At 48.8% G+C, this 25,953-nt stretch overlaps 4 protein-coding genes across 4 annotated transcripts; all 4 read right to left on the reverse strand.

Annotated features, from left to right (window-relative positions):
- Positions 1–237: 237 nt before the first annotated feature.
- On the reverse strand, positions 238–912 carry LOC147975216 (uncharacterized). The gene has a single exon (XM_087520319.1). It carries the CDS (start codon positions 910–912, stop codon positions 238–240), a length of 675 nt encoding a protein of 224 aa, XP_087376445.1.
- Positions 913–4,359: 3,447 nt separating this feature from the next.
- On the reverse strand, positions 4,360–6,050 carry LOC147975217 (uncharacterized). The gene is made up of 2 exons (XM_087519617.1): positions 4,685–6,050; positions 4,360–4,397 (listed from the first exon to the last, which is right to left on the reverse strand). The coding sequence occupies exons 1-2, from the start codon at positions 6,048–6,050 to the stop codon at positions 4,360–4,362; spliced, it is 1,404 nt and encodes a 467-aa protein (XP_087375743.1).
- Positions 6,051–6,752: 702 nt separating this feature from the next.
- LOC125551280 (scarecrow-like protein 34) lies at positions 6,753–9,329 on the reverse strand. The gene has a single exon (XM_048714456.2). The coding sequence runs from the start codon at positions 9,034–9,036 to the stop codon at positions 7,009–7,011; it is 2,028 nt and encodes a 675-aa protein (XP_048570413.1). The 5' UTR covers positions 9,037–9,329; the 3' UTR covers positions 6,753–7,008.
- Positions 9,330–20,903: 11,574 nt separating this feature from the next.
- Positions 20,904–23,994, reverse strand: LOC125551279 (scarecrow-like protein 34). The gene has a single exon (XM_048714455.2). It carries the CDS (start codon positions 23,666–23,668, stop codon positions 21,260–21,262), a length of 2,409 nt encoding a protein of 802 aa, XP_048570412.1. The 5' UTR covers positions 23,669–23,994; the 3' UTR covers positions 20,904–21,259.
- Between the last annotated feature and the right edge of the window lie 1,959 nt (positions 23,995–25,953).

The raw sequence follows: 25,953 nt of genomic DNA on the forward strand, positions 1-25,953 counted from the left end.
CGTCCACAGGTTGGTGTCGTAAGTCCACAGTGGGGGGCCTGCTGCTGCTGACGAGGGGCCCCCTGTGCGCCTGTTGCTGCTTCTTGCGACCGCCCCCGCAGCGGTTGTCGCGGCGCCCGCCACCCGGCTGTTGGGGGGCAACGGGGGGCGCGGGCGGTAGAGGGAAGAATCCGGGGGCGCGGGGGGTGGCGGCTGGTGCCGCAGCGCAGGCGGGGCGGCCGGTGGTGGGGCGTCACATTAGGTGCCGGCAGCGAGGGCATGATGCTGCACGCGCTTCTTGACCCCCTTCATCCGGCGCTCCTCCAACGGCAAGTACGCCACAAGCTTGGGGAAGGAGGGCTCCGGCATCAAGGTGAGGTTGGAGCTGGTGTTGCAAAAGTCCTCGTTGAGGCCGGTGGTGAACGTGCTAAGGAGGAGGTCGTCATCAACCTTGGCGCAGATGTCACGGAGCTCATCCGCCAACGTCTTTAGGCGGCGGCAATAGTCATTAATGGACTGTTCATCCTGGTGACGGTCAAAAAATTCCTGCTGCAAAAAAAAGCGGCGCTGAAGCTTGTTGTCATTGAATAGGCCATTGAGCTTGACCCACATGGTGCGGGCGTCGTCGCCATCGCTCACAACTGTGTGAAACGTGTCCTTAGAGATGGTGGTGAAGAACCACCAGATGAGCGTGGCGTCGATCGCGGTCCACTCGGAGTCGTCTACCATGTCGCAGGAGTCGACGGTGCCATCAACGTGATCCACGAGGTTGTTCTCACGGAAGAGCAATGAAAAGTACGTCTTGCACGCGAAGTACGTGGAGTCGGTGGCATCAAGGACAACAGGGACGTGTTCGTGGATGTTAATGTCGCGGATTTCAGCAGGGTCTGGCGCGGCGAAGGGGTTGGAGATGGAGGAGGCGTTGGACGACATGGCGGCTAGGGTTGGGGGAGGGTGCGACACGGCGGTGGAGAAGCAGTGCGGCAGGGTAGGCGGCGCAGCGGGAGGGCGGCAGCGCAGCGGGAGGGCGGCGCGGCAGGGGAGGCGGCGCAGCGGGAGGGCGGCGCGGCAGGGGAGGGGGAGGCGCGCATGGGGGAGAGGGGAGCGGCAACGGCATGGGGCGGCGACGACTGCAGATAGCGGCGGTGGCGGCTAGGTTAGGCAGAAGCGGGAGAGGATCGTGATGCTATCTGATACCATGTAGATAATAATTTGGTGCATCGATATCTTATTGATCGTGCACTAGACACATATATATAGGTATAAGGGGTGCGATCGGTGTCTTGTCTCCTAAAATACACGTACATACAGAGAGGGAGACGGACACTACATGTGCGGCATACAAAATCCAGACCTACGTGATAGTTTGAGATATTGGAGAATAATTGTTGTATTGATTTGGGGCCTCAAGGGATGTTTATATAGATTACAAAGCTTGGGCTCCAAGACTAGACTAATAGAGATAGATTACAATACGAATAGTCTTATACTCTAATATCCCCCCGCAGTCTCAACGTCAGGTGTAACAATGTTGAGACTGGAGCGTATGTCGGTGAACGATGCAGTCGGGAGTCCTTTGGTAAAAATGTCAGCAAATTGGGCACTTGTAGGAACATGAAGAACGCGAACCTCGCCAAGAGCCACCTTTTCACGAACAAAGTGAATGTCAATCTCAATGTGCTTTGTGCGACGATGTTGAACTGGATTGGAAGCCATGTAGATTGCAAAGATGTTATCACAGTAAACAATGGTAGCACGTGGAAGCGGACGGTGAAGTTCAATGAGAAGCTGCCGTAGCCACACCGCCTCGGCCACAGCGTGAGCAACCGCCCTATACTCAGCCTCAGCAGAAGACCTGGAAACTGTTACCTGCCTTTTAGAACACCAATAAACAAGATTATCACCCAAATAAACGCAAAATCCGGATGTAGATCGTCGAGTATCTGGACAACCTGCCCAGTCTGCATCAGAATAAACTGTCAAGCTTGTAGGTGAAGAATAATTAAAAAGGAGACCGTGATCAAGAGTGCCTTTTAAATAGCGGAGAATGCGTCTGACATGAGCCAGATGAGGAGCACGAGGGTCATGCATAAAGAGACAGGCTTGCTAAACGGGATAGGAGATGTCAGGACGAGTAAGAGTGGCATATTGAAGAGCGTCAGTGATGCTACAATAGAAAGTGGGATCAGAAAGAGGATCACCATCAGCCGACAGTTTAGCACCAATGTCGATTGGAGTACGAGAGGGTTGACAATCAGACATACCAGAACGAGAAAGCAAGTCCAAAATGTATGACCGTTGAGAAAGAAAGAGTGAAGACTTTGTGCGAGAAACATTAATACCTAGAAAATGATGAAGAGGACCAAGATCAGTCATGGAAAACTCACGATTGAGAGAAGAGATGATATGTTGAAGAAGAGAATCAGAACTAGCCGTGAGAATGATATCATCAACATAGAGCAAGAGGTAGGCAGTGTGAGTAGGAGACTGATAAACAAAAAGTGAAGAATCAGATTTGGAGGGAATAAAGCCTATGGTTTGAATAAAAGTAGCAAAGTGTTGAAACCATGCACGAGGGGCTTGTTTAAGGCCATAAAGAGATTTGTTGAGGAGACAAACAAAATTTGGAGAGGAGGGATTCTCAAAACCAGAGGGTTGCTGACAATAAACAGTTTCATTGAGAGTGCCATGAAAAAAAGCATTTTTAACATCAAGTTGATGAATAGGCCAAGAAGAGGAAACAGCAAGACTAAGAACAACACGAATAGTGCTTGGTTTAACAACGGGAGAAAAAGTCTCATCAAAGTCAATACCAGGCTGCTGGGAGAAACCACGACACACCCAACGAGCTTTGTAACGAGCGAGAGTGCCATCGGAATGAAATTTATGACGAAAAACCCATTTGCCAGAAACAATGTTAACACCAGGAGGTTTGGGAACAAGAGTCCATGTATTATTTTGCTGAAGAGCTTCAAATTCATCGCGCATAGCGGAAAGCCAGAGAGGATCAAGAAGAGCTCGCTTATAACTGGTAGGAATAGGAGAGATGGTTGGGGTGGCGGTAAGATTGAGACGTTTTGTGGGGAGAAGAAATCCTCGTTTTCCACGGGTGCACATGACATGATCATTGGTGGGCGGTGGTATAAGAACGGCATTGGGTGGTAGTGGGTTTTCGGATGAAGAAGACGGTGAGGGAGAAGAATCAGAGGTGGTGGGTGTCGAGGTGGTTGCCGTGGTAGGATGTGGTGAGGGCAAGACGGCTGGGGTAGAGGATGCAGTCGCGGGAGAGGTGGGGGACTGGGCACGAGGGTGGCTGACGGTAGGCAGCTCCGGCTGAGAAACGGAGCAAGATTCCATGGCAGCAGATATGACCGAAGGATGAACTAGGGAAGAGGTTTTGGTGGTGGCAGATTGTGGTGGAGTTGGTGTTGTGGTTGTAGTGACAGAAAAAGGAAAAGTATTTTCATCGAATGTGACATGACGAGAGAGAATGATACGACTAGAAGATGGATCGAAGCAACGATATCCTTTGTGATCATCAGAAAGACCAAGGTGAATGCAAGGTAGTGAGCGTGGTTCTAGTTTGTTGGAGGCGGTAGAGGCGATGTTGGGAAAGCATAGACAGCCAAAAACACGCAGAAAAGAATAGTCAGGGTGGGAGAGAAAAAGAGATTGGAAAGGCGAATAAAGAGGGCAAGTTTTAGTTGGTCGAATATTAAGAAGTAGTGTGGCGGTGCGAAGGGCTTCAACCCAAAAACGGGAGGAAGAGAAGCTTGTAAAAGCAAGGTGCGAAGAACATCATTAATAGAGCGAAGACAGCGTTCAGCTTTACCATTTTGAGAAGATGTATAAGGGCATGAAAAACGAAGAAGAATGCCTTGAGAGAGAAAGAAGGTGCGGTTTTGGGTGTTATCAAATTCACGACCGTTATCACATTGAATAAATCGAATTGGCAAGCCAAAGTGTGTGATTACATATTGTCGAAAGTTGAGAAAAATTGCAGGTACTTCAGATTTAGCGCGAAGAGGAAAAGTCCAAGTATAGTGAGAATAATCATCCAAGATCACAAGATAATATTTATAACCAGAAACACTAGGGACTGGAGAGGTTCATAAATCACAGTGAAGTAACTCAAAAGGAAAAGTACTAATGGTAGTAGAGGTTCCAAAAGGTAATCTAACATGTTTGCCACATTGACATGCATTAAAGAGAGAGGGATTATGAGGACTGCTAGAACTAGGGATACAAAATTCTTGGAGTAAAGACGTCAAAGTGTTTTTTCTGGGGTGACCGAGACGACGATGCCATAGATCAACTGATGTGAGCATGGCACGAGGGGTGGATGTGGGTGTGCCATGAAGAGGATAAAGATCGCCCGTGCTATTGTACCGAGCGAGGACCGCCCCCGTTGTCAGATCCTTCACAGACAAACCAAGAGGGTCAAAGGCCAGGATAACTTTTTTGTCAATGCAAAATTGTCTAACAAAAATAAGATTTTTGATGATGGAAGGAACAACAAGAATATTGCGTAGAAGAAAATTGGCATGAGAGGAAGGGATGTAAGAGTGACCGGTGCATGAAACAGGGATGGTGGAGCCATCGCCAATGGTGATCGTGGAAAAAGCAGAAGGAAAACAAGCTGACAATAAATTCATATTTGAAGACATATGCATGGATGCACCAGAATCGAAAATCCAATCCGTACCTGCGTCGTTGAGGACAAAATTGTTCATGGCGTTGATGAAGGCGGCTTGGTCCCAAGCCGGCTGTTGGGGAGGAGCAGAGGGGCCAGGAGCTTGCATGTTGACGTAGGGGATAGCGGATGGGTAGTATGCGTACGGGGCCTGCATGTTGTAGGAGGCCGGCATGGTGTTGTAGGGCGACGGCGGTCCTGGCGTGCTGGGAGGCGGAGTAGGAGTGGCGGTGTAGACGTGCGTCGGCGGCCTGGGTCCAAGGAGTCCCAGAGAGCCGGTGGCTGGACGAAGACCGGGGCTCCACGTGCCCGTGTACGCAGGAGGGGCACCATACGGCGAAGGGGCCGACCATGGCATCGACCAAGCCTGTACGAGACCAGTCCAAGGATCATGCTGAGGAGGCCATGGCGACGGAGCTGGTGGCGCTGGAGCGGTGGATGACGAGGCTGGTGCAGGTCCAGCAGGACGAGATGTAGGAGGCCGGTAGATTGGATTCTTGCCCTTGTAGTTGGGGCTCGGGCGCCAGCCTGGTGGTGGTGTTGAGGCCGTGGCGGCCACAGCAGGAGTTGGAGGGGCGGCCGGTTGCCGCGGCAGCCCAGGCGTGAGAGCTGCAGAAGAGGATGCGGCAGCATGAGACACCTGCCGCGCCCGTTGCGCCTTGCGAGCCTGGTTCTTCTCTTCTTGCTGGAGGATCAAGCGGACCTCCTTGAAGGTGGGGTACGGCTTGAGCATGGGGATGAAGGACTGCTGCTTCTCGAATTGATCGCCGAGACCTTGGAGGAGGGTGTTGATGAGAGTACGATCCTCGACGTGATCGCCAAGTTCACAGAGTTCATCGCCGATAGCCTTGATTCGCTGGCAGAAGATGGAGACTGGGACATCTCCCTGCATGGTTGTGCGTAGCTCAGTGTTGAGCGCATTGATTCGCGCGTCGGAGTTGTCCTGAAACAGCTGTTGAAGGGAAGCCCAGAGATCGGCGGCGGTGGCGTCATCGTCGGAGACCAGATTGAAAAGCTCCGTGGAGATGCGTGTGTAAATCCACTGGATGATGGCGAGATCATCTTTCACCCAGCGAGGATCAGCGGGCTGTGGCGGGTAGGAGGGATCAATATGGTGACGTAGGCCGCAGCGCCCGAGATGGATGATGAAGAGATGGCGCCAATGGTAGTAGTTGTGGATGCTGAGGTCTAATGAGATCGGTATGAAGGGAGAGACATCGGCAAGTGTGTCGGCTAGGGAGAACATTGGGTTTGGAGGGGGAGGTGTTTGGGTAGTTGTAGAGGAGGAGGTAGAGGACGGGGCACCGGCGGCGCGGAACTCGGCCATGGAGAAGAGGGGCCGAGTCGGCCGGGGCGGCGGAGCGGGTGGCGGTGCCATACCAGGTGCGGAAAACCTAGGCGTCGGATACCATGATAGTTTGAGATATTGGAGAATAATTGTTGTATTGATTTGGGGCCTCAAGGGTTGTTTATATAGATTACAAAGTTTGGGCTCCAAGACTAGACTAATAGAGATAGATTACAATACGAATAGTCTTATACTCTAATACTACGTACATGTACACATGTTCAACAAAAAAAATATGACGCTTTTCCCCTTTGAAATATACAAAACATGGGCTTAAATAAGTGGCGAATCAAACTTGCAACTTGCAAGCACATAAATAACTAAAGCCACGCAATAAGCATCTATCGGACCTCTGACCACAACTTTAATTCTGTGTACAATGCTGGCTTTCGAAACTGAACTTCATGCTATACATTCAGCAATTGACTAACGGTTAACTAACGTATAACAGATCTGAATTTTTTTACTTCCTCCCAGTTTTGTTTTTTCTCTCTTTTTTGAACTCATGGAATTCTTTCCACTTATCACCGTCGGTAACTATTTATTTTATGTGTTTGAACTGGCATGAAATTATATGATCATGGATTTCTTCAATGGACACCTTCAGTGTCAGCTTCATATGACGTAGACAGTATCTAGCAAGAAACTGAAACTTGTGGAAACATCTTCAATCGTCCACACACACACACAAAAAAAAACACAGTCAGCAAAAGATGCACGAACCAAACGATGTAAGTCACCAGTGCAACTTTATTGCTCAACTAGCATCTAATATTACTCTTCCCAAGCAAGGAAAGCTTATCTATCAATTTGATGATACAGCAGCAACTGAAGTTTAGAAGCCACACATCCTTAACACAAACAATTTAACGCATGTAATATGTGGAATTGCTTGTCAGGTACGTACAAGAGATGTACCAGCACTATATAAGCGTGGATATATCTATCTATCTATGTCTATAATCAGACATTAGATTGAGAAAACAAGCTAGGTGGCATCAGCTGCAATCCATGATGACCAGGCGTAGAGCACACGCCCCTTCCACCTGTGTAGCAACCACCGCTGATCCGCATCAACAACAAAGTTCCTGTGGTAGTTGTCCTTGACCTTGTCCAGCACAAGCTTAACAACCTCTGGATTCAACGGCAGCTGCCTCAGCCCAGCCCGGTGGTTCCGGAGCTGCCACTGCTTGTACGTCTCAGGGCGCTCCACCCGGTCCGCACCTTCACATGCTAGGACATTCAGGCAAGACCGGCCGAAGATGTCGCGCTCGAGCAGCAGACGCCCTTCGTTGTCCCGGGGGGCGGTTGTGTCCAGCAGGTCGAACTGGGCCGAGTAATGGAACAGTGCCTCGCGGAACCGTGTCAGAAAGGATGTAGCACCGTATGAGCCATTCATGATGCCATGTATGAACACATCTGGACGCATCTTCCTGATGTTGTTGAGGACCTGATCCCTAGGGCTTGGACCATCAAAGCCGAGGCTTTCGTCCATCAGGTGCCTGAAGTGACAAAGACTGATCACCACAAGCACCTCGTCCCGGTCGATGTTCAGGTCCTCCGGCCGGACAGTCTCCCGCTTTGCTGGGATACCACGGAACTTAAACGGCACGCCGAACATGCGGGCGAAGTTGCTGAGCCTGCGCCCCGTCTCCTCGATGTGGTAGGCTCCGTGGAACCCAGGTTGAGGGAGGTCAATGCCGGTGATCCTCACCTCCGGCGGCCCGCCTTCTCTAGCCGCGAGCATGCGTAGCAAACCCGGCCACTGGAGCCCTTGATTCAGACCATAGTCCACAATGTGCAACCGTCTCTTACCTGCCACAGCATTGCAGATGGTCTTGTCGGCGAAGATGTACGCCACCTTCTTGCAGCAGCAAGCCGCCATGTAAAGCTGGTTGGCCTTGAGGAAGTCGGCTACCGAGATGCGGCTTAGTAGGAGTGACTGGTAAAGCTCGCTCCCCCTACCCGCCAGCCGTGCCTCCAGCCCATTGGCGAAATAATGCGCCAGCCTTTGCCCTGCATCCCCCTTCGGGGACGAATGCTGCCTGATTCGCTTCAGCAGCTCAATGGCGCTCTGGCGGTTGTCCGTGGACAGCGCCTGAGCGCAGTTGAGCAGCAGCGTGTGCAGGTCCACCATCTCACTGTCATCCACGGCCTTTCTCGACCGGCCGTTCTTCCGGCTGTTCTTCCCGGGCTCGCCGTCCACTGCGGCGGTCAGGTTCTGAGTCCCCTTCATGCATATCTCGTGTTCCTGGAACATCATTTCGTCAAACATCTTGCGTTCCTCCTGCTCCGGCATCATCAATTTGCTGGGCCTGCCCACATCCGGCTCCAGTGCCAGTGCGGCCCTCTTCTTGTTGTTGAGGCTGACAGCATTCCCGCCTCCCACCACTGTCCCCTCGTTGATGGACAGGGTGATGTCGGGCGGCAAGAACTTGCTAGCCTCCTCCATGCCTTTGAGGAAGGCCAGGTTGAGCATGTCCTCGTCGCGGGGCAACAAGTGATTGAACAAGTCAGAGCTCGGCCTTTTGGCCATCTCGTCGCCGTTGAGGAGCCCTGGGCTGTGATTGTCCGGGGAGGCGGAGGCATGGCCGTTGACGTCGGTGTAGGGCGGCCGTGAGATCTGGACTGGTGCGTCGTCGGGCGATGCCGATGCCGATGCCGAAGCAGTTGCGGTGCTGGGGGTGGTGGAGGCAGTTGCGTCGGAAGAGGAGGAGGGCGAGGAGGTGGAGCCGCTGGCGCTGGCGCTGTCGGCGAGGTCGACGAGGATCTGCGCGAAGGGCTGCTGCGCGCGCAGGACGGCGGGGTGGTTGGGGTAGAGGTAGAAGAGGTGGTCCTCCGTGCCCTCCTCCATGAGCAGGCGCGAGATGTAGGGGAGCACCATGTCGTCGAAGGAGGAGTGGCCGTCGTCGTCGCGGGGCGTGGGCGGCAGGTCGAGGAAGAGGGACGGGGACGGCGGCTCGAGGCGCGCAAGGAAACCCTGCTGCCCCAGGAACTCCTCCGGCGTGGCGGCCATTGCGCTTCTGGCTGGTAAGTAGTTGACACTGGAGTAGAGTAGAGTAGCTATCTAATGCTGCGTTGAACATTACCCCGCTGCTTTTCTTCTTCTTTAAAAGGATGGGATGGAATGGAAGCATGACCATGGAGGAGCGAAGGTTCCAGGAAGGAGCCGGTGAGATGAGAAATGGAGGACAGCAAAATGAATGAAGCTGGCCCGTGCAGTGCAGTGCAGGTGCACCAACCCAACCCTAGCAAGCAAAGCAGAGTACGTATGTGATGGGCATTGACCGTCCCCGCGTTCCCCGGGATCATATCTATCTTTGCATCCAGCCTCAAATGCATACTCCCAACAACAATTCTGTTGGGAGGTAGCACTACAATTTTGACTCGGTTGCATATGCTTCCGTACATGTAAACATGATGCTTCAAAAGTCATAGCCAGAGATGGATGGAGATGGACTAAACTGCTCTTACCTACTTATTAGAGGACATCGGATAGTTAGCTTTGGAACAAAGTTAGTTACCGAGAGATGCTTAGTGCGGCGTGTTTCCCCCTCTACGCGCATGGACTTAAAATAAGTGGCAACTCAAGCCTGCAAAAGCACAGATTGACCAACACGAGCAATGAGCATCTATCTAACCTCTGACCACAAGTTTAATTACTCCCTACACTGCTATCTAACCTCTGATGCGTTCACAAATTGACCAACGAATAACTAACATATACTCCCTCCATAAATTAATATAAGTAGTGATCTAAACGCTCTTATATTAGTTTACAGAGAGAGTTGTTGCGAAACGTTGCAGAAAACAAAAATTTTCTTACGGTTTCACCAAGATCCATCTATGAGTTCATCTAGCAACGAGTGATTGGATGCATCTACGTACCTTGTAGATCGCGAGCGGAAGCGTTCAAAGAACGGGGATGAGGAAGTCGTACACGACGTGATCCAAATCACCGAAGATCTAGCGCCGAACGGATGGCATCTCCGCGTTCAACACACGTACGGAGCAGCGACGTCTCCTTTTTCTTGATCCAGCAAGGGGAAAGGAGAGGTTGAGGAAGATGGCTCCAGCAGCAGCACGACGGCGTGGTGGTGATGGAGCTGCAGTACTCCGGCAGGGCTTCGCCAAGCACTATGGAGGAGGAGGAGGTGTTGGAGAGGGAGAGGGAGGCACCAAAGATCTTGGTAAGAAGTCCTCCATCTCCCCACTATATATAGGAGGGCCAAGGGGGGGGAGGGCGCCGGCCCTAGGAGATCTAATCTCCTAGGGTGGTGCGGCCAAGGGGAGGAATCCCTCCTCCCCAAGGCACCTAGGAGGTGCCTTCCCCTCCTAGGACTCTTCCTCCTTGAAACCCTAGGCGCATGGGCCTCTTGGGGCTGGTGCCCTTGGCCCATGTAGGCCAAGGCGCACCCCCTACAGCCCATGTGGCCCCCCGGGACAGGTGGCCCCACCCGGTGGACCCCCGGACCCTTCCGGTGGTCCCGGTACAATACCGATGACCCCGAAACTTGTCCCGATGGCCGAAACAGGACTTCCCATATATAAATCTTTACCTCCGGACCATTCCGGAACTCCTCGTGACGTTCGGGATCTCATCCGGGACTCCGAACAACATTCGGGTTACTGCATATACATATCCCTACAACCCTAGCGTCACCGAACCTTAAGTGTGTAGACCCTACGGGTTCGGGAGACATGTAGACATGACCGAGATCGCTCTCCGGTCAATAACCAACAGCGGGATCTGGATACCCATGTAGGCTCCCACATGCTCCTCGATGATCTCATCGGATAAACCACGATGTCGAGGATTCAAGCAACCCCGTATACAATTCCCTTTGTCAATCGGTATGTTACTTGCCCGAGATTCGATCGTCGGTATCCCAATACCTCGTTCAATCTCGTTACCGGCAAGATTTACTCGTACCGTAATGCATGATCCCGTGACCAGACACTTGGTCACTTTGAGTTCATTATGATGATGCATTACCGAGTGGGCCCAGTGATACCTCTCCGTCATATGGAGTGACAAATCCCAGTCTTGATCCGTGTCAACCCAACAGACACTTTCGGAGATACCCGTAGTATACCTTTATAGTCACCCAGTTACGTTGTGACGTTTGGCACACCCAAAGCACTCCTACGGTATCCAGGAGTTACACGATCTCATGGTCTAAGGAAAAGATACTTGACATTGTAAAACTCTAGCAAACGAACTATACGATCTTGTGCTATGTTTAGGATTGGGTCTTGTCCATCACATCATTCTCCTAATGATGTGATCTCGTTATCAATGACATCCAATGTCCATAGTCAGGAAACCATGACTATCTGTTGATCAACGAGCTAGTCAACTAGAGGCTTACTAGGGACATGTTAGTGTCTATTATTCACACATGTATTACGATTTCCGGATAACACAATTATAGCATGAATAAAGACAATTATCATGAACAAGGAAATATAATAATAATGCTTTTATTATTGCCTCTAGGGCATATTTCCAACAGTCTCCCACTTGCACTAGAGTCAATAATCTAGTTACATTGTGATGAATCGAACACCCATGGAATTCTGGTGTTGATCATGTTTTGCTCTAGGGAGAGGTTTAGTCAACGGATCTGCTACATTCAGGTCCGTATGTACTTTACAAATCTCTATGTCTCCATCTTGAACATTTTCACGAATGGAGTTGAAACGACGCTTGATGTGCCTTGTCTTCTTGTGAAACCTGGGCTCCTTGGCAAGAGCAATAGCTCCAGTGTTGTCACAGAAGAGCTTGATCGGCCCCGACGCATTGGGTATGACTCCTAGGTCGGTGATGAACTCCTTCACCCAAATTGCTTCATGTGCTGCCTCCGAGGCTGCCATGTACTCCGCTTCACATGTAGATCCCGTCACGACGCTCTGCTTGCAACTGCACCAGCTTACTGCCCCACCATTCAAAATATACACGTATCCGGTTTGTGACTTAGAGTCATCCAGATCTGTGTCGAAGCTAGCGTCGACGTAACCCTTTACGACGAGCTCTTCGTCACCTCCATAAACGAGAAACATTTCCTTAGTCCTTTTCAGGTACTTCAGGATATTCTTGACCGCAGTCCAGTGTTCCTTGCCGGGATTACTTTGGTACCTTCCTACCAAACTTACGGCAAGGTTTACATCAGGTCTGGTACACAGCATGGCATACATAATAGAACCTATGGCTGAGGCATAGGGGGTGACACTCATCTCTTCTATATCTTCTGCCGTGGTCGGACATTGAGCTGAGCTCAATTTCACACCTTGCAACACAGGCAAGAACCCCTTCTTAGACTGATCCATATTGAACTTCTTCAATATCTTATCAAGGTATGTGCTTTGTGAAAGACCTATGAGGCGTCTTGATCTATCTCTATAGATCTTGATGCCTAATATATATGCAGCTTCTTCAAGGTCCTTCATTGAAAAACTCTTATTCAAGTAGGCCTTAATGCTGTCCAAGAGTTCTATATCATTTCCCATCAAAAGTATGTCATCTACATATAATATGAGAAATGCTACAGAGCTCCCACTCACTTTCTTGTAAACACAGACTTCTCCATAAGTCTGTGTAAACCCAAACGCTTTGATCATCTCATCAAAGCGAATGTTCCAACTCCGAGATGCTTGCACCAGCCCATAAATCGAGCGTTGGAGCTTGCACACCTTGTCAGCATTCTTAGGATCGACAAAACCTTCCGGCTGCATCATATACAATTCTTCCTTAAGGAAACCATTAAGGAATGCCGTTTTGACGTCCATCTACCATATTTCATAATCATAAAATGCGGCAATTGCTAACATGATTCGGACGGACTTCAGCTTCGCTACCGGTGAGAAAGTCTCATCGTAGTCAACCCCTTGAACTTGTCGATAACCCTTAGCGACAAGGCGAGCTTTATAGATGGTCACATTACCATCCGCGTCTGTCTTCTTCTTAAAGATCCATTTATTTTCTATGGCTCGCCGCTCAAGGGGCAAGTCAGTCAAAGTCCATACTTCGTTTTCATACATGGATCCTATCTCGGATTTCATGGCTTCTAGCCATTTGTCGGAATCCGGGCCCGCCATCGCTTCTTCATAGTTCGAAGGTTCACCGTTGTCTAACAACATGATTTCCAAGACAGGGTTGCCGTACCATTCTGGTGCGGAACGTGTCCTTGTGGACCTTCGAATTTCAGTAGGAGCTTGATCAGAAGTATCTTGATCATCATCATTAACTTCCTCTCTAGTCAGTGCAGGCACCTCAGGAACATTTTCTTGAGTTGCGCCATTTTTCGGTTCAAGAGGTAATACTTCATCAAGTTCTACTTTCCTCCCACTTACTTCTTTCGAGAGAAACTCCTTCTCTAGAAAGGATCCATTCTTGGCAACAAAGATCTTGCCTTCGGATCTGAGGTAGAAGGTATACCCAATAGTTTCTTTAGGGTATCCTATGAAGACGCATTTCTCCGACTTGGGTTCGAGCTTTTCAGGTTGAAGTTTCTTGACATAAGCATCGCATCCCCAAACTTTTAGAAACGACAGCTTAGGTTTCTTCCCAAACCATAATTCATACGGTGCCGTCTCAACGGATTTCGACGGAGCCCTATTTAAAGTGAATGCGGCAGTCTCTAAAGCATAGCCCCAAAAAGAAAGCGGTAAATCGGTAAGAGACATCATAGATCGCACCATATCTAATAGAGTGCGATTACGACGTTCGGACACACCATTACGCTGAGGTGTTCCAGGCGGCGTGAGTTGTGAAACTATTCCACATTTCCTTAAGTGTGTGCCAAATTCGTGACTCAAGTATTCTCCTCCACGATCTGATCGCAAAAACTTGATTTTCCTGTCACGTTGATTCTCAACCTCACTCTGAAATTCTTTGAACTTTTCAAAGGTTTCAGACTTGTGTTTCATTAAGTAGACATACCCATATCTACTCAAATCATCAGTGAGGGTGAGAACATAACGATAGCCACCGCGAGCCTCAACACTCATTGGACCGCACACATCAGTATGTATGATTTCCAATAAGTTGGTTGCTCGCTCCATTGTTCCTGAGAACGGAGTCTTGGTCATTTTACCCATGAGGCATGGTTCGCACGTGTCAAATGATTCATAATCAAGAGACTCTAAAAGTCCATCTGCATGGAGCTTCTTCATGCGTTTGACACCTATGTGACCAAGGCGGCAGTGCCACAAGTATGTGGGACTATCATTATCAACCTTACATCTTTTGGCACTCACACTATGAACATGTGTAGCATTACGCTCGAGATTCATTAAGAATAAACCATTCACCATCGGAGCATGACCATAAAATATATCTCTCATATAAATAGAACAACCATTATTCTCAGATTTAAATGAGTAGCCATCTCGAATTAAACGAGATCCCAATACAATGTTCATGCTCAAAGCTGGCACTAAATAACAATTATTAAGGTTTAATACTAATCTCGAAGGTAAATGTAGAGGTAGCGTGCCGACGGCGATCACATTGACCTTGGAACCATTCCCGACGCGCAACGTCACCTCGTCCTTTGCCAATCTCCGCTTATTCCGCAGCCCCTGCTTTGAGTTACAAATGTGAGCAACTGCACCGGTATCAAATACCCAGGAGCTACTACGGATACTGGTAAGGTACACATCAATTACATGTATATCACATATACCTTTTGTTTTGCCGGCCTTCTTGTCCGCTAAGTATTTGGGGCAGTTCCGCTTCCAGTGACCACTTCCCTTGCAATAAAAGCACTCAGTCTCGGGCTTGGGTCCATTCTTTGGCTTCTTCCCGGCAGCTTGCTTGCCGGGCGTGGCAACTACCTTGCCATCCTTCTTGAAGTTCTTTTTACCCTTGCCCTTCTTGAACTTAGCGGTTTTATTCACCATCAACACTTGATGTTCCTTCTTGACTTCTACCTCTGCTGATTTCAGCATTGAAAATAACTCAGGAATGGTCTTTTCCATCCCCTTCATATTGAAGTTCATCACAAAGCTCTTGTAGCTTGGTGGAAGCAACTGGAGGATTCTGTCAATGACCGCATCATCCGGGAGATTAACTCCCAGCTGAGTCAAGCGGTTATGTAACCCAAACATAGTGAGTATGTGCTCACTGGCAAAACTATTTTCCTCCATCTTACAGCTGAAGAATTTGTCGGAGACTTCATATCTCTCGACCCGGGCATGAGCTTGAAAAACCATTTTCAGCTCTTCGAACATCTCATATGCTCCATGTCTCTCAAAACGCTTTTGGAGTCCCGGCTCTAAGCTGTAAAGTATGCCGCACTGAACGAGGGAGTAGTCATCAGCACGTGTCTGCCAAGCGTTCATAACGTCTTGGTTCTGTGGAACGGGTGGGTCACCTAGCGGTGCTTGTAGGACATATTCTTTCTTGGCAGCTATGAGGATGATCCTCAGGTTCCGGACCTAGTCCGTATAGTTGCTGCCATCGTCTTTCAGCTTGGTTTTCTCTAGGAACGCGTTGAAGTTGAGGACTACGTTGGCCATTTGATCTACAAGACATATTGTAAAGATTTTAGACTAAGTTCATGATAATAAAGTTCATCTAAGCAAATTATTCAATGAACTCCCACTTAGATAGACATCCCTCCAGTCATCTAAGTATAACATGATCCGAGTTGACTAGGCCGTGTCCGATCATCACGTGAGATGGTCTAGTTAACATCGGTGAACATCTTCATGTTGATCGTATCTTCTATACGACTCATGCTCGACCTTTCGGTCTTCTGTGTTCCGAGGCCATGTCTGTACATGCTAGGCTCGTCAAGTCAACCTAATTGTTTGCATGTGTAAATCTGTCTTACACCCGTTGTATGTGAATGTCTGAATCAAACACCCGATCATCACGTGGTGCTTTGAAACAACGAACTGTCGCAACGGTGCACAGTTAGGGAAACACTTTCTTGAAATTATTATGAGGGATCATCTTATTTACTACCGTCGTTCTAAGTAAACAAGATGTACAAAACATGATTAACATCACATGCAATCAAATAATAATAGTGACATGATATGGCCAATATCACATAGCTCCTTTGATCTCCATCTTGGGGCTCCATGATCATCCTGTCGCCGGCTTGACACCATGATCTTTATCATCATGATCTCCATCATCGTGTCTCCATGAAGTTGCTCGCCAACTATTACTTCTACTACTATGGCTACGCGTTTAGCAATAAAGTAAAGTAATTTACATGGCGTTTCTCAATGACACGCAGGTCATACAAAAATATAGACAACTCCTATGGCTCCTGCCGGTTGTCATACTCATCGACATGCAAGTCGTGATTCCTATTACAATAGCATGAATATCTCATACATCACATATAGATCATTCATCATTCATCACAACTTTGGCCATATCATATCACAAAGCACTTGCTGCAAAAACAAGTTAGACGTCCTCTAATTGTTGTTGCAAGTTTTACGTGGCTGAAGTAGGGTTCTAGCAAGAACGTTTTCTTACCTACGTGAAAGCCACAACGTGATTTGTCAACTTCTATTTACCCTTCATAAGGACCCTTTTCATCGAATCCGCTCCAACTAAAGTAGGAGAGACAGACACCCGCCAGCCACCTTATGCAACTTGTGCATGTTAGTCGTTGGAACCGGTCTCACGTAAGCGTACGTGTAAGGTTGGTCCGGGCCGCTTCATCCCACAATACCGTTGAAGCAAGATAAGACTAGTAGCGGCAAGAAAGTTGACAACATCAACGCCCACAACAAATTGTGTTCTACTCGTGCAAGAGAACTACGCATAGACCTAACTCATGATGCCACTGTTGGGGAACGTTGCAGAAAACAAAAAAATTCCTACGGTTTCACCAAGATCCATCTATGAGTTCATCTAGCAACGAGTGATTGGATGCATCTACGTACCTTGTAGATCGCGAGTGGAAGCGTTCAAAGAACGGGGATGAGGAAGTCGTACACGACGTGATCCAAATCACCGAAGACCTAGCGCTGAACGGACGGCACCTCCGCGTTCAACACACGTACGGAGCAGCGACGTCTCCTTCTTATTGATCCAGCAAGGGGAAAGGAGAGGTTGAGGAAGATGGCTCCAGCAGCAGCACGACGGCGTGGTGGTGATGGAGCTGCAGTACTCCGGCAGGGCTTCGCCAAGCACTATGGAGGAGGAGGAGGTGTTGGAGAGGGAGAGGGAGGCACCAAAGATCTTGGTAAGAAGTCCTCCATCTCCCCACTATATATAGGAGGGCCAAGGGGGGGGCTCCGGCCCTAGGAGATCTAATCTCCTAGGGTGGTGCGGCCAAGGGGAGGAATCCCTCCTCCCCAAGGCACCTAGGAGGTGCCTTCCCCTCCTAGGACTCTTCCTCCTTGAAACCCTAGGCACATGGGCCTCTTGGGGCTGGTGCCCTTGGCCCATGTAGGCCAAGGCGCACCCCTACAGCTCATGTGGCCCCCCGGGACAGGTGGCCCCACCCGGTGGACTCCGGTGGTCCCGGTACAATACCGATGACCCCGAAACTTGTCCCGATGGCCGAAACAGGACTTCCCATATATAAATCTTTACCTCCGGACCATTCCGGAACTCCTCGTGATGTCCGGGATCTCATCCGGGACTCTGAACAACATTCGGGTTACTGCATATACATATCCCTACAACCCTAGCGTCACCGAATCTTAAGTGTGTAGACCCTACGGGTTCGGGAGACATGTAGACATGACCGAGATCGCTCTCCGGTCAATAACCAACAGCGGAATCTGGATACCCATGTAGGCTCCCACATGCTCCTCGATGATCTCATCGGATGAACCACGATGTCGAGGATTCAAGCAACCCCGTATACAATTCCCTTTGTCAATCGGTATGTTACTTGCCCGAGATTCGATCGTCGGTATCCCAATACCTCGTTCAATCTCGTTACCGGCAAGTCACTTTACTCGTACCATAATGCATGATCCCGTGACCAGACACTTGGTCACTTTGAGCTCATTATGATGATGCATTACCGAGTGGGCCCAGTGATACCTCTCCGTCATATGGAGTGACAAATCCCAGTCTTGATCCGTGTCAACCCAACAGACACTTTCAGAGATACCCGTAGTATACCTTTATAGTCACCTAGTTACGTTGTGACGTTTGGCACACCCAAAGCACTCCTACGGTATCCGGGAGTTACACGATCTCATGGTCTAAGGAAAAGATACTTGACATTGTAAAACTCTAGCAAACGAACTATACGATCTTGTGATATGTTTAGGATTGGGTCTTGTCCATCACATCATTCACCTAATGATGTGATCTCGTTATCAATGACATCTAATGTCCATAGTCAGGAAACCATGACTATCTGTTGATCAACGAGCTAGTCAACTAGAGCCTTACTAGAGACATGTTGGTGTCTATTATTCACACATGTATTACGATTTCCGGATAACACAATTATAGCATGAATAAAGACAATTATCATGAACAAGGAAATATAATAATAATGCTTTTATTATTGCCTCTAGGGCATATTTCCAACAGGAGTACCAGATTCTAATCTTTGGACCTCTTCTCGGTTTCTTTTTTAACACATCGACTTCTTCTCAGTCGGCATCGTCAGCAACTGTTTATTTATTGCTGCGAACTTGGATAAAAGATTATATCATCACGGATTTCTTCACAAGTCATCATCTGTGTCAGCTTCATATGATGTAGGAGCATCTTCTCACCTCTTTTAGCTGTAAATATATAACAAATGGTTGAAAATCACAATTCTAGCTGTAAACTAACCTATAGCTACAAGAAGGTTATCTCACAGAAATTGAAACATGAGAGGAGCCTACTATCAGTTTTAAAGCAGAAACCATGGAAATCATAATTCTAGCTTTTATCTTTTTGAGGGTTAAAAAAATAATTCTAGCTACATGTCCATTTTTGGAAAACAAGGAATGACTTCATCTTGGAAGGCCTCCAACCAAATCTCTACCCATGTACAAGGAGATTCAAAGTGGAAATGGAGTGGCTTGCTTATTCACAGAGATAAGTGGAGCCATTCATTTGATCTCTTGTACTGCAAACCGGCCTAGGAGGCTGGCAGCCATGCAGTATTAGCTTTCTTCTTCTGCTTTCTCTCTCTGTGTAAATACAACTTTCTTTATTTTGGAACTAATAAAAATATGCAATAGAGAAACCTACTGTCTTCCTCAAAAAGATAATGAAAACAGAAACCTGAGAGCAACATCCTAAATCATGCATGCACACAAATCAGAGGCAAAAAAATGCACACATCGAACTCTGAATAACTCTTTTGTCCTTTTCCTTTTTGAGGGAAACTCCTAGTTTATCTTATATTCTTATCTGAAACACATAAACACATAACTGAACCCTGGTCTCTTCGTAGTACTACAATTTTGACTTGGTTGCATACCTCTGATTCTGAATCAGGAACCCTGCGGAGTACTCCCTCTGTAAAGAAATATAATAGCGCTTAAATCAATCACTACTTAACGTGATGATGCTTCAAAAGTCATGGCGAGAGATGGACCAAACTGCTCTACCTACTCCAACCGATCGTGGGTTAGCCTCGTAACAAAGCTATCCATGCTTAGTCCGGTGTGTTTCCACCGCTACGCGCATCTGACTTAAAATAAGTGGCAACTCAAACCTGCAAAGCACATAAATAACCCACACAAAGCAATGAGCATCTATCTAACCTCTGACCATATCACCATAAGTTTAAGTTTAATTACCCCGGAGACTGAGAGCTTGCTTTCGGGAACTAGAAATTGACCAATGATTAACCAACAATATAGTTAACGGACTTTAACCCATGGACTTCTTCTCAGCTTTTCGTTTAACCCATGGACTTCTTGTCAGCTGTCATCGTCGATAACTGTATTTGTGTATCATTGCCAACTTGGATGAAGTTGTATGATCACGGATTTCTTCACAAGACATCATCGGTGTCAACTTCATATGACGTATTAGTAGGAGCATCTTCTGACCCCTTTTAGCTGTAATAAAAAAACATACATAAATGGTTGAAAACCGTAGTAATTCTAGCTAGAGAAAAAGTGAAACCTGAGAGGAACCTGCTGTCAGTTTTAAAGTAGAAGCTGAAGTGGCCCTTCTTCATGGAAATCATACTAATTCTAGCTGCATGGGCTGTTTGGAAAACAGGGAAGAATAACTTCATCTTCCAAGGCCTCCAACCAAATCCTACCCTTGTACAAGGACATTCAAACTGGAAATGGAGTGGCTTGCTTATTCATCACAGAGCTAAGAGGAAAATTAAGCTTTCTTCTGCTTCCTCTACGTACAGCTCACTCTTTTTATTAAATAAAATTAGTAAAAATATGCAATAGGAAAACCTGCTGTCTTCCTAAAAAAACTGAAACCTGAGAGGAACATCCTCAATCATGCATGCACACAAATCAGACACACACACACACACAAGAAATGCACACACAGAACACTGAGTAACCATTGCAACTTTATTGCTCAATCAACATATGTTTACCCTTCCCAGGCACAAGGAAAGCTTCTCCAACAATTTGATGATAGTACAAACAGAAAGTGAAGACATAAGGCACACATCTTTAACAAATCAAAACTTTGGGAAACCAGGGTTCTCCACGGCTGCCCCCCATCTTCTTTAACACATTTTAGCTTTAAACATACAAATGGTGACGCTGAAGAAAATTATCTACCACAAACAGAAACCTGTGGGAAACATCTTCAATCATGCATACACACAAATCGCATATGGAAAAGATGCACGGATCAAACAATGTGAGCAACCAATGCAACTTTATTGCTCAATCAAGCGTCTGTTTTACCTTCCACAAAGAAATTTGATGATACAACAGAAACTGAAGTTCATAAGACACAAAGCATAAAATCAAGTGCTGTGATCTGTTAAATTGCTTGTCAGCTACAAGAGACAGAGCATACAGCCATACACTAGGAAAGGAAGATCAGGGTTCTCATTTCGTTGTGCATTATCGCAGCTACGCAGCATGTCCGCAACTACACCTAAATCCTGTGCATCTCTAAGCATCTAAACATTACAAGACACTACTCTGCGTCCCTACTTATTTCTACCATAAAAGTTTCGCCCTCTGTCCAAGCCATCCTGTAATGAACCAAATCTGCCGGGGCAAGATTTCTGTTGGTTTCGTAATAGCATGGGCGTGGGTTAAACACCATTACCTTCTTTATCTGCACTCTGAAATGAAGTGAAGAAAAGCATCTAAAATTTGGAGATATCATGGTCACCAGCTACCCATGTCGACATGGCATAGAGTACCCGCCCTTTCCACCCCTGCAGCAACCAACGGTTATCCACGTCGATGAGAAAGTCCTTGTGGTAGAGGCTCTTAACCTTATCCTTCACAAGCTTAACAACAGCCGAGCTCAATGGCACCTGCCTCAGCCCAGCCCGGTGGCCCCGCACCTGCCATTGCTTATAAGTCTCAGGCCGATCCACCCGATCTGCACCCTCGCAGGCAATGACATTCAGGGCACATGGCCCGAAGATATCCCGCTCGATGAGCAGCCGGTCGTCATTGTCACGGGGGATGGTCGCATCCAGCATGTCGAATTGCGCCGAATAGGTGAAGAGTGCCTCCCGGAATCGTGTCACGAAGAAAGGCGCGCTATAGGTTCCATTCACAACGCAGTCAATGAACACATCAGGCCGCATGTTGCGAATGTTGGTAAGGACCATGTCTCTGGGGCTCGGGATGTCCTGCCTGTCCATGATAACACTTTCGTCCATCAAGTTGCTGAAACCACACTGGCTGGTGACGATGAGCACCTCATCTGGGTCGATATTTAGGTCCTCCGCATGGACTGTCTCCAACTTTGCGGGTATACCATGGTACCTGAATGGCACGCCAAACTCTTGGGCACATTTGCTGAGCCGACGGCCTGTCTCCTCGATCTGGAAGGCTGGGCGGAACCCAGGCTGAGGGACGTCAATGCCAGTGATCCTCACCTCTGGCGGCCCGCCTTCCCTTTCCGCTAGCATCTGTAGCAAATCTGGCCACTGGAATCCATATTCCACATTGTAATCCACGATGTGCAAGCGGCTCTTCCCGACCATGGCATCCATGATGATCTTGCCAACAAAAATAAAATTCACCTTCCTGAAACTGCTGGCTGCCATGTAGAGCTTGTAGGCCCTGAGGAACTCTCCGACCGAGGTGCTCTTGGCCACGAGCGACCGATACACATGGCTGCCCGTGCCTGCAAGGCGTGCTTCCAGTCCCTCGGCGAAACAATACGCCAGCCTCTGTGTGGCATCCCCCTTAGGCGACGAGTGTTGCTTAATCTGCCTGAGTAGCTCGTTCGATCCCCGGTGGTCGCCCGTGGCCACCGCCTGCGCACAGTGGATGAGCATGGTGCGGAGGTCGACCTCGGTTGCACCCCGCCTCCCCCGCGCTGCCTTGCCGGTGCCCTTCCTGTGGTTCTTCTCGGCCTCGGTGCCCATTGCTATGTGCAGATCCTCTATCCCCTTCATGATGATGTCGTGGCCGTGAAGCATTATTTCCTCGACCATCTCGCCTACCCCAGATTCCTCCTGTTCCGGCATCATCAGCTTGCTTCTCCGGCCAGCCTCCGCCTCCAAGTCTTCCACGCCATGCCTGTTCTTGCGCCCCCGGCCATTACTGAACATCAACATTCTGAGTCTATCCGCCTCCTCCTTCTTCAACTGGTCACAGGTGAAGTCGCGCAGTGCCGGCCTGTTGGAAATGGCGTCGAGGGTGTTGTTGGTGGGCAAGAACTTGTTGGCCTCCTCCATGCCCTTGCGAAACGCCATGTTGAGCATGTCCATGTCACCGTCGGTCTGGCCAGTGAAGAAGAAGGCCGAGGCCGGGGTGCCTGGGCCACCTCGGCAAGCGGCCTGAGTAGCCGGCTTGGCTGCCTTCGCCGTGGCATTGTTCGACAAGGTCTTGGCGTCCTTGGTGGCGCTACTATTCGAGAATGTCGCAAAGCTCTGAATGCCCGTGCTGCGGCCGTTCTGGCCAGCGGGGGCGACGAAATGGTTGCTGTTGCCCCTGGAGAGCGCCGGAGTGTGCCCGAAATATCCCGAGGTGGGCGTGCTGACGCCGGAAAAGAGGAGGTTGTTGGCACCGTCGACGGGGAAGCCCAGGCCGATGTATGGCGGGGAGTGGAGGGGCTGGGAGAGATCGATTCGCTCGTAAGGCCAGGTGGGATTGGCGGGGCCGAAGCCGCCGGGTGAGGGGGAACAGGAGGTGGAGTTGGCGGTGTTGGTGGTGGCGGAGTGGGAGGAGGAGGTCGATTTGGCGGTGTTTGTGGCAGAGTCGGAGCAGGAGGAGGCCGATCTGGCGGTAGCAGAGTCGGAGGAGAAGGTGGAGCTGGCGACGGCGGAGTCGTCGGTGGATGGGTTGGTGTTGGAGTCGGAGATGATCTGGGCGAAGCGGTGCTGCGCGGAGAGGATGGCGGGGTGGTCGGGGTACTGGTAGAAGAACCTGTCGTCGATGTCCTCCTCCATGAGCATGCGCGAGATGAAGTCGAGGTCGTCGGAGGCGGGGGCGCGCGGGGGCGACGGCGTTGGCGGCAGGTCGAGGAAGAGCGACGGGGAGAAGGGCTCCGCGTCCCCCGCCCGCAGGAACTCGTCCGGTGTGGCGGCCATGGCCCAGGCCCAGGCGTTTGGCGTATACGGACGGAGGCGCGCTAGCAACAGTGACTAGTGATGTTTTGTGGTTGGGGGCATGGATGGGAGATGAGCTGGGCTATACAAATGGAATGGGGGAATGGTTTGAGCTTGGGGTCCAAGCAAATCAAGCACCGCGAGGAGGAGGAGAGCTCCGGCGCGCGGCGGAAGGTCGGGGAAGGTTCCGGGAAGGATGCCGAGATGCAGATGCAGATGCGACTGCGGCGCGCGGCGACGACAGGAGGAAGGAAGGGGACGAGGACGACGCTCGCTCGTAGAAAGTCGTAGTGCCCCCCCTGGTGGAGTTGGCGTCAAAGCCGCACGGGCAGTGGGGCACGTCGTTTGCTTTGCTCTGAGCCGTTGGATCGACGAGCCCGCAAGGTTGAACTGGTCAACATCCATCCATCAGGGGAGCACACACTGTGTGCATTTATGTGGGATCCTATACACCCGCTGTTGTCAACTGGGTCTCTGTCGTCGCCCCATGCTAGCGATGGAGACATCGAGGAGAGGGGACATGGTCGGCCGGTGAGATAGTTGAAAAAGCTTTGCAATGAGTACGAGCAACCAGAAATAGCATCCATCCCCATACCGAATCCAGTAGATCATCTTCAACTGACCGAATGTTTATCTTTTGGATGATTCAATGGACAGACGATTTCATGATACGTGATACACGGGGCGATTCATTTGGTCTGCTTTGACTGTTTGTGTAATCAATTTATCAATTTGGCCATTTTCATACAGTCTTGATTGGAATAAACAAAAAGCGCCACATAGTCTACATTCAAATAAGTTACTCCCTCCGTTAACTTTTGTAAGTCATTTCAGACAACTTTAAATGGGCTATTTTATACATTGTCTGAAATGTCTTCAAGGTCTTATAAAAATGAACAGAGGGAGTACATACTTTGAGTCCAAATAAGTAAAAATCACAAAATCACCAACCAAATGAATTTAAAATTATAGCACATAAATTCAAAGAAAAATAAGAAGATGGAACTATTGGTTTCGTATACGTGACTCTACGTATGCCCAACCAAATCATTTTGAAGTTGAACGTGAGTTGTCCGATCACGCATTTTATGATGAAATTCGGTGAAATGTGCAAGCGTTGTCGCTTCACCCTCAGGCTCAATCAAATCATGCTGGTAATTCCATATTAGCACTACAACTCACAGTTGGATTTCATGGCGGATTTACATGGAGCTCGAGCTACCATTCGAATGGAGGAAGAGGATCAACGTCTCCTCCATGCTACACGTACAAGTCGTGCCTCGGCTTCTAGCCGTTCTGTCCGGCCTACCCGACACACACACGCTCTCTATAGTTTAAGTACTCGACACGGTGACTTGGGCCCATTTAGGCCCAACAAGCCTAGCGGGCCGCTGATGCTTGCGACGGGGCTTGTATGTATTTTGAACTTCATCTCCGCACGCCTCTTGATCAGTTGGGAGGTCTTGATCACCGACAATCCCCCTTCCCTTAGACACGGCTTGCCCCCAAGCCGGTGCACGAGGGAACATTTGCTTCTGTAGCGATCCGACCTCAAACGGTCAAGTCTCTGTGCTTCAGTGTCATCCCTGGATCGGTAATGCTGACATACACAGTAATTCGAAGGATTTATAACAGAGTAGCAATCACACACTTATTACATCGAATGTCTCAAACGAGAACTTATTACAATAAGAATGGCTTAAGGCCATCTAATTACGATAACATCGGAAGGCTTGGAAGATAAAGTGAGTCCATCAACTCCAACGGCATAGCTGAGTGCATGACAAATGACCTACAACATCTTACTCGTAGTCTGAAAAGTCTGCAACATGATACGTTGCAGCCCGAAAATGGGTCAGCACATGGAATATGCTGGCAAAGTAACACAAGAGAACAATGAACAGATAAATGCTATCACTACATGCATATATGGCTGGTGGAGGCTCTATAGTTATATTGTTTTGCGAAAAGCCAATTTTTTCCTACAACAAAGGAATATATTTTATTTTAACTATCATGGTAGTTGAAACATCATTGAGAAGGTTCCTCCAACTCAATCCCAATTAAAGTAGCCATTAACATCCCAACAAATTTATTTAGAGTGATGAGATCAAATCAATAATTCAAGTACCAGATACTCAAGATGTCCATAACCGGGGACACGGCTAACCATGATTAGTTTATACACTCTGTAGAGGTTTGCGCACTTTTCCCCACAAGACTCGATCTCCTCCGTTTGTTTTCTTGAAGGAAATATGCCCTAGAGG

The sequence above is a fragment of the Triticum urartu genome, chromosome 4A (genome assembly GCF_056163025.1).
Source record: "Triticum urartu cultivar PI428250 chromosome 4A, HENAU_Tu73, whole genome shotgun sequence".
Lineage (NCBI taxonomy): Eukaryota > Viridiplantae > Streptophyta > Magnoliopsida > Poales > Poaceae > Triticum > Triticum urartu.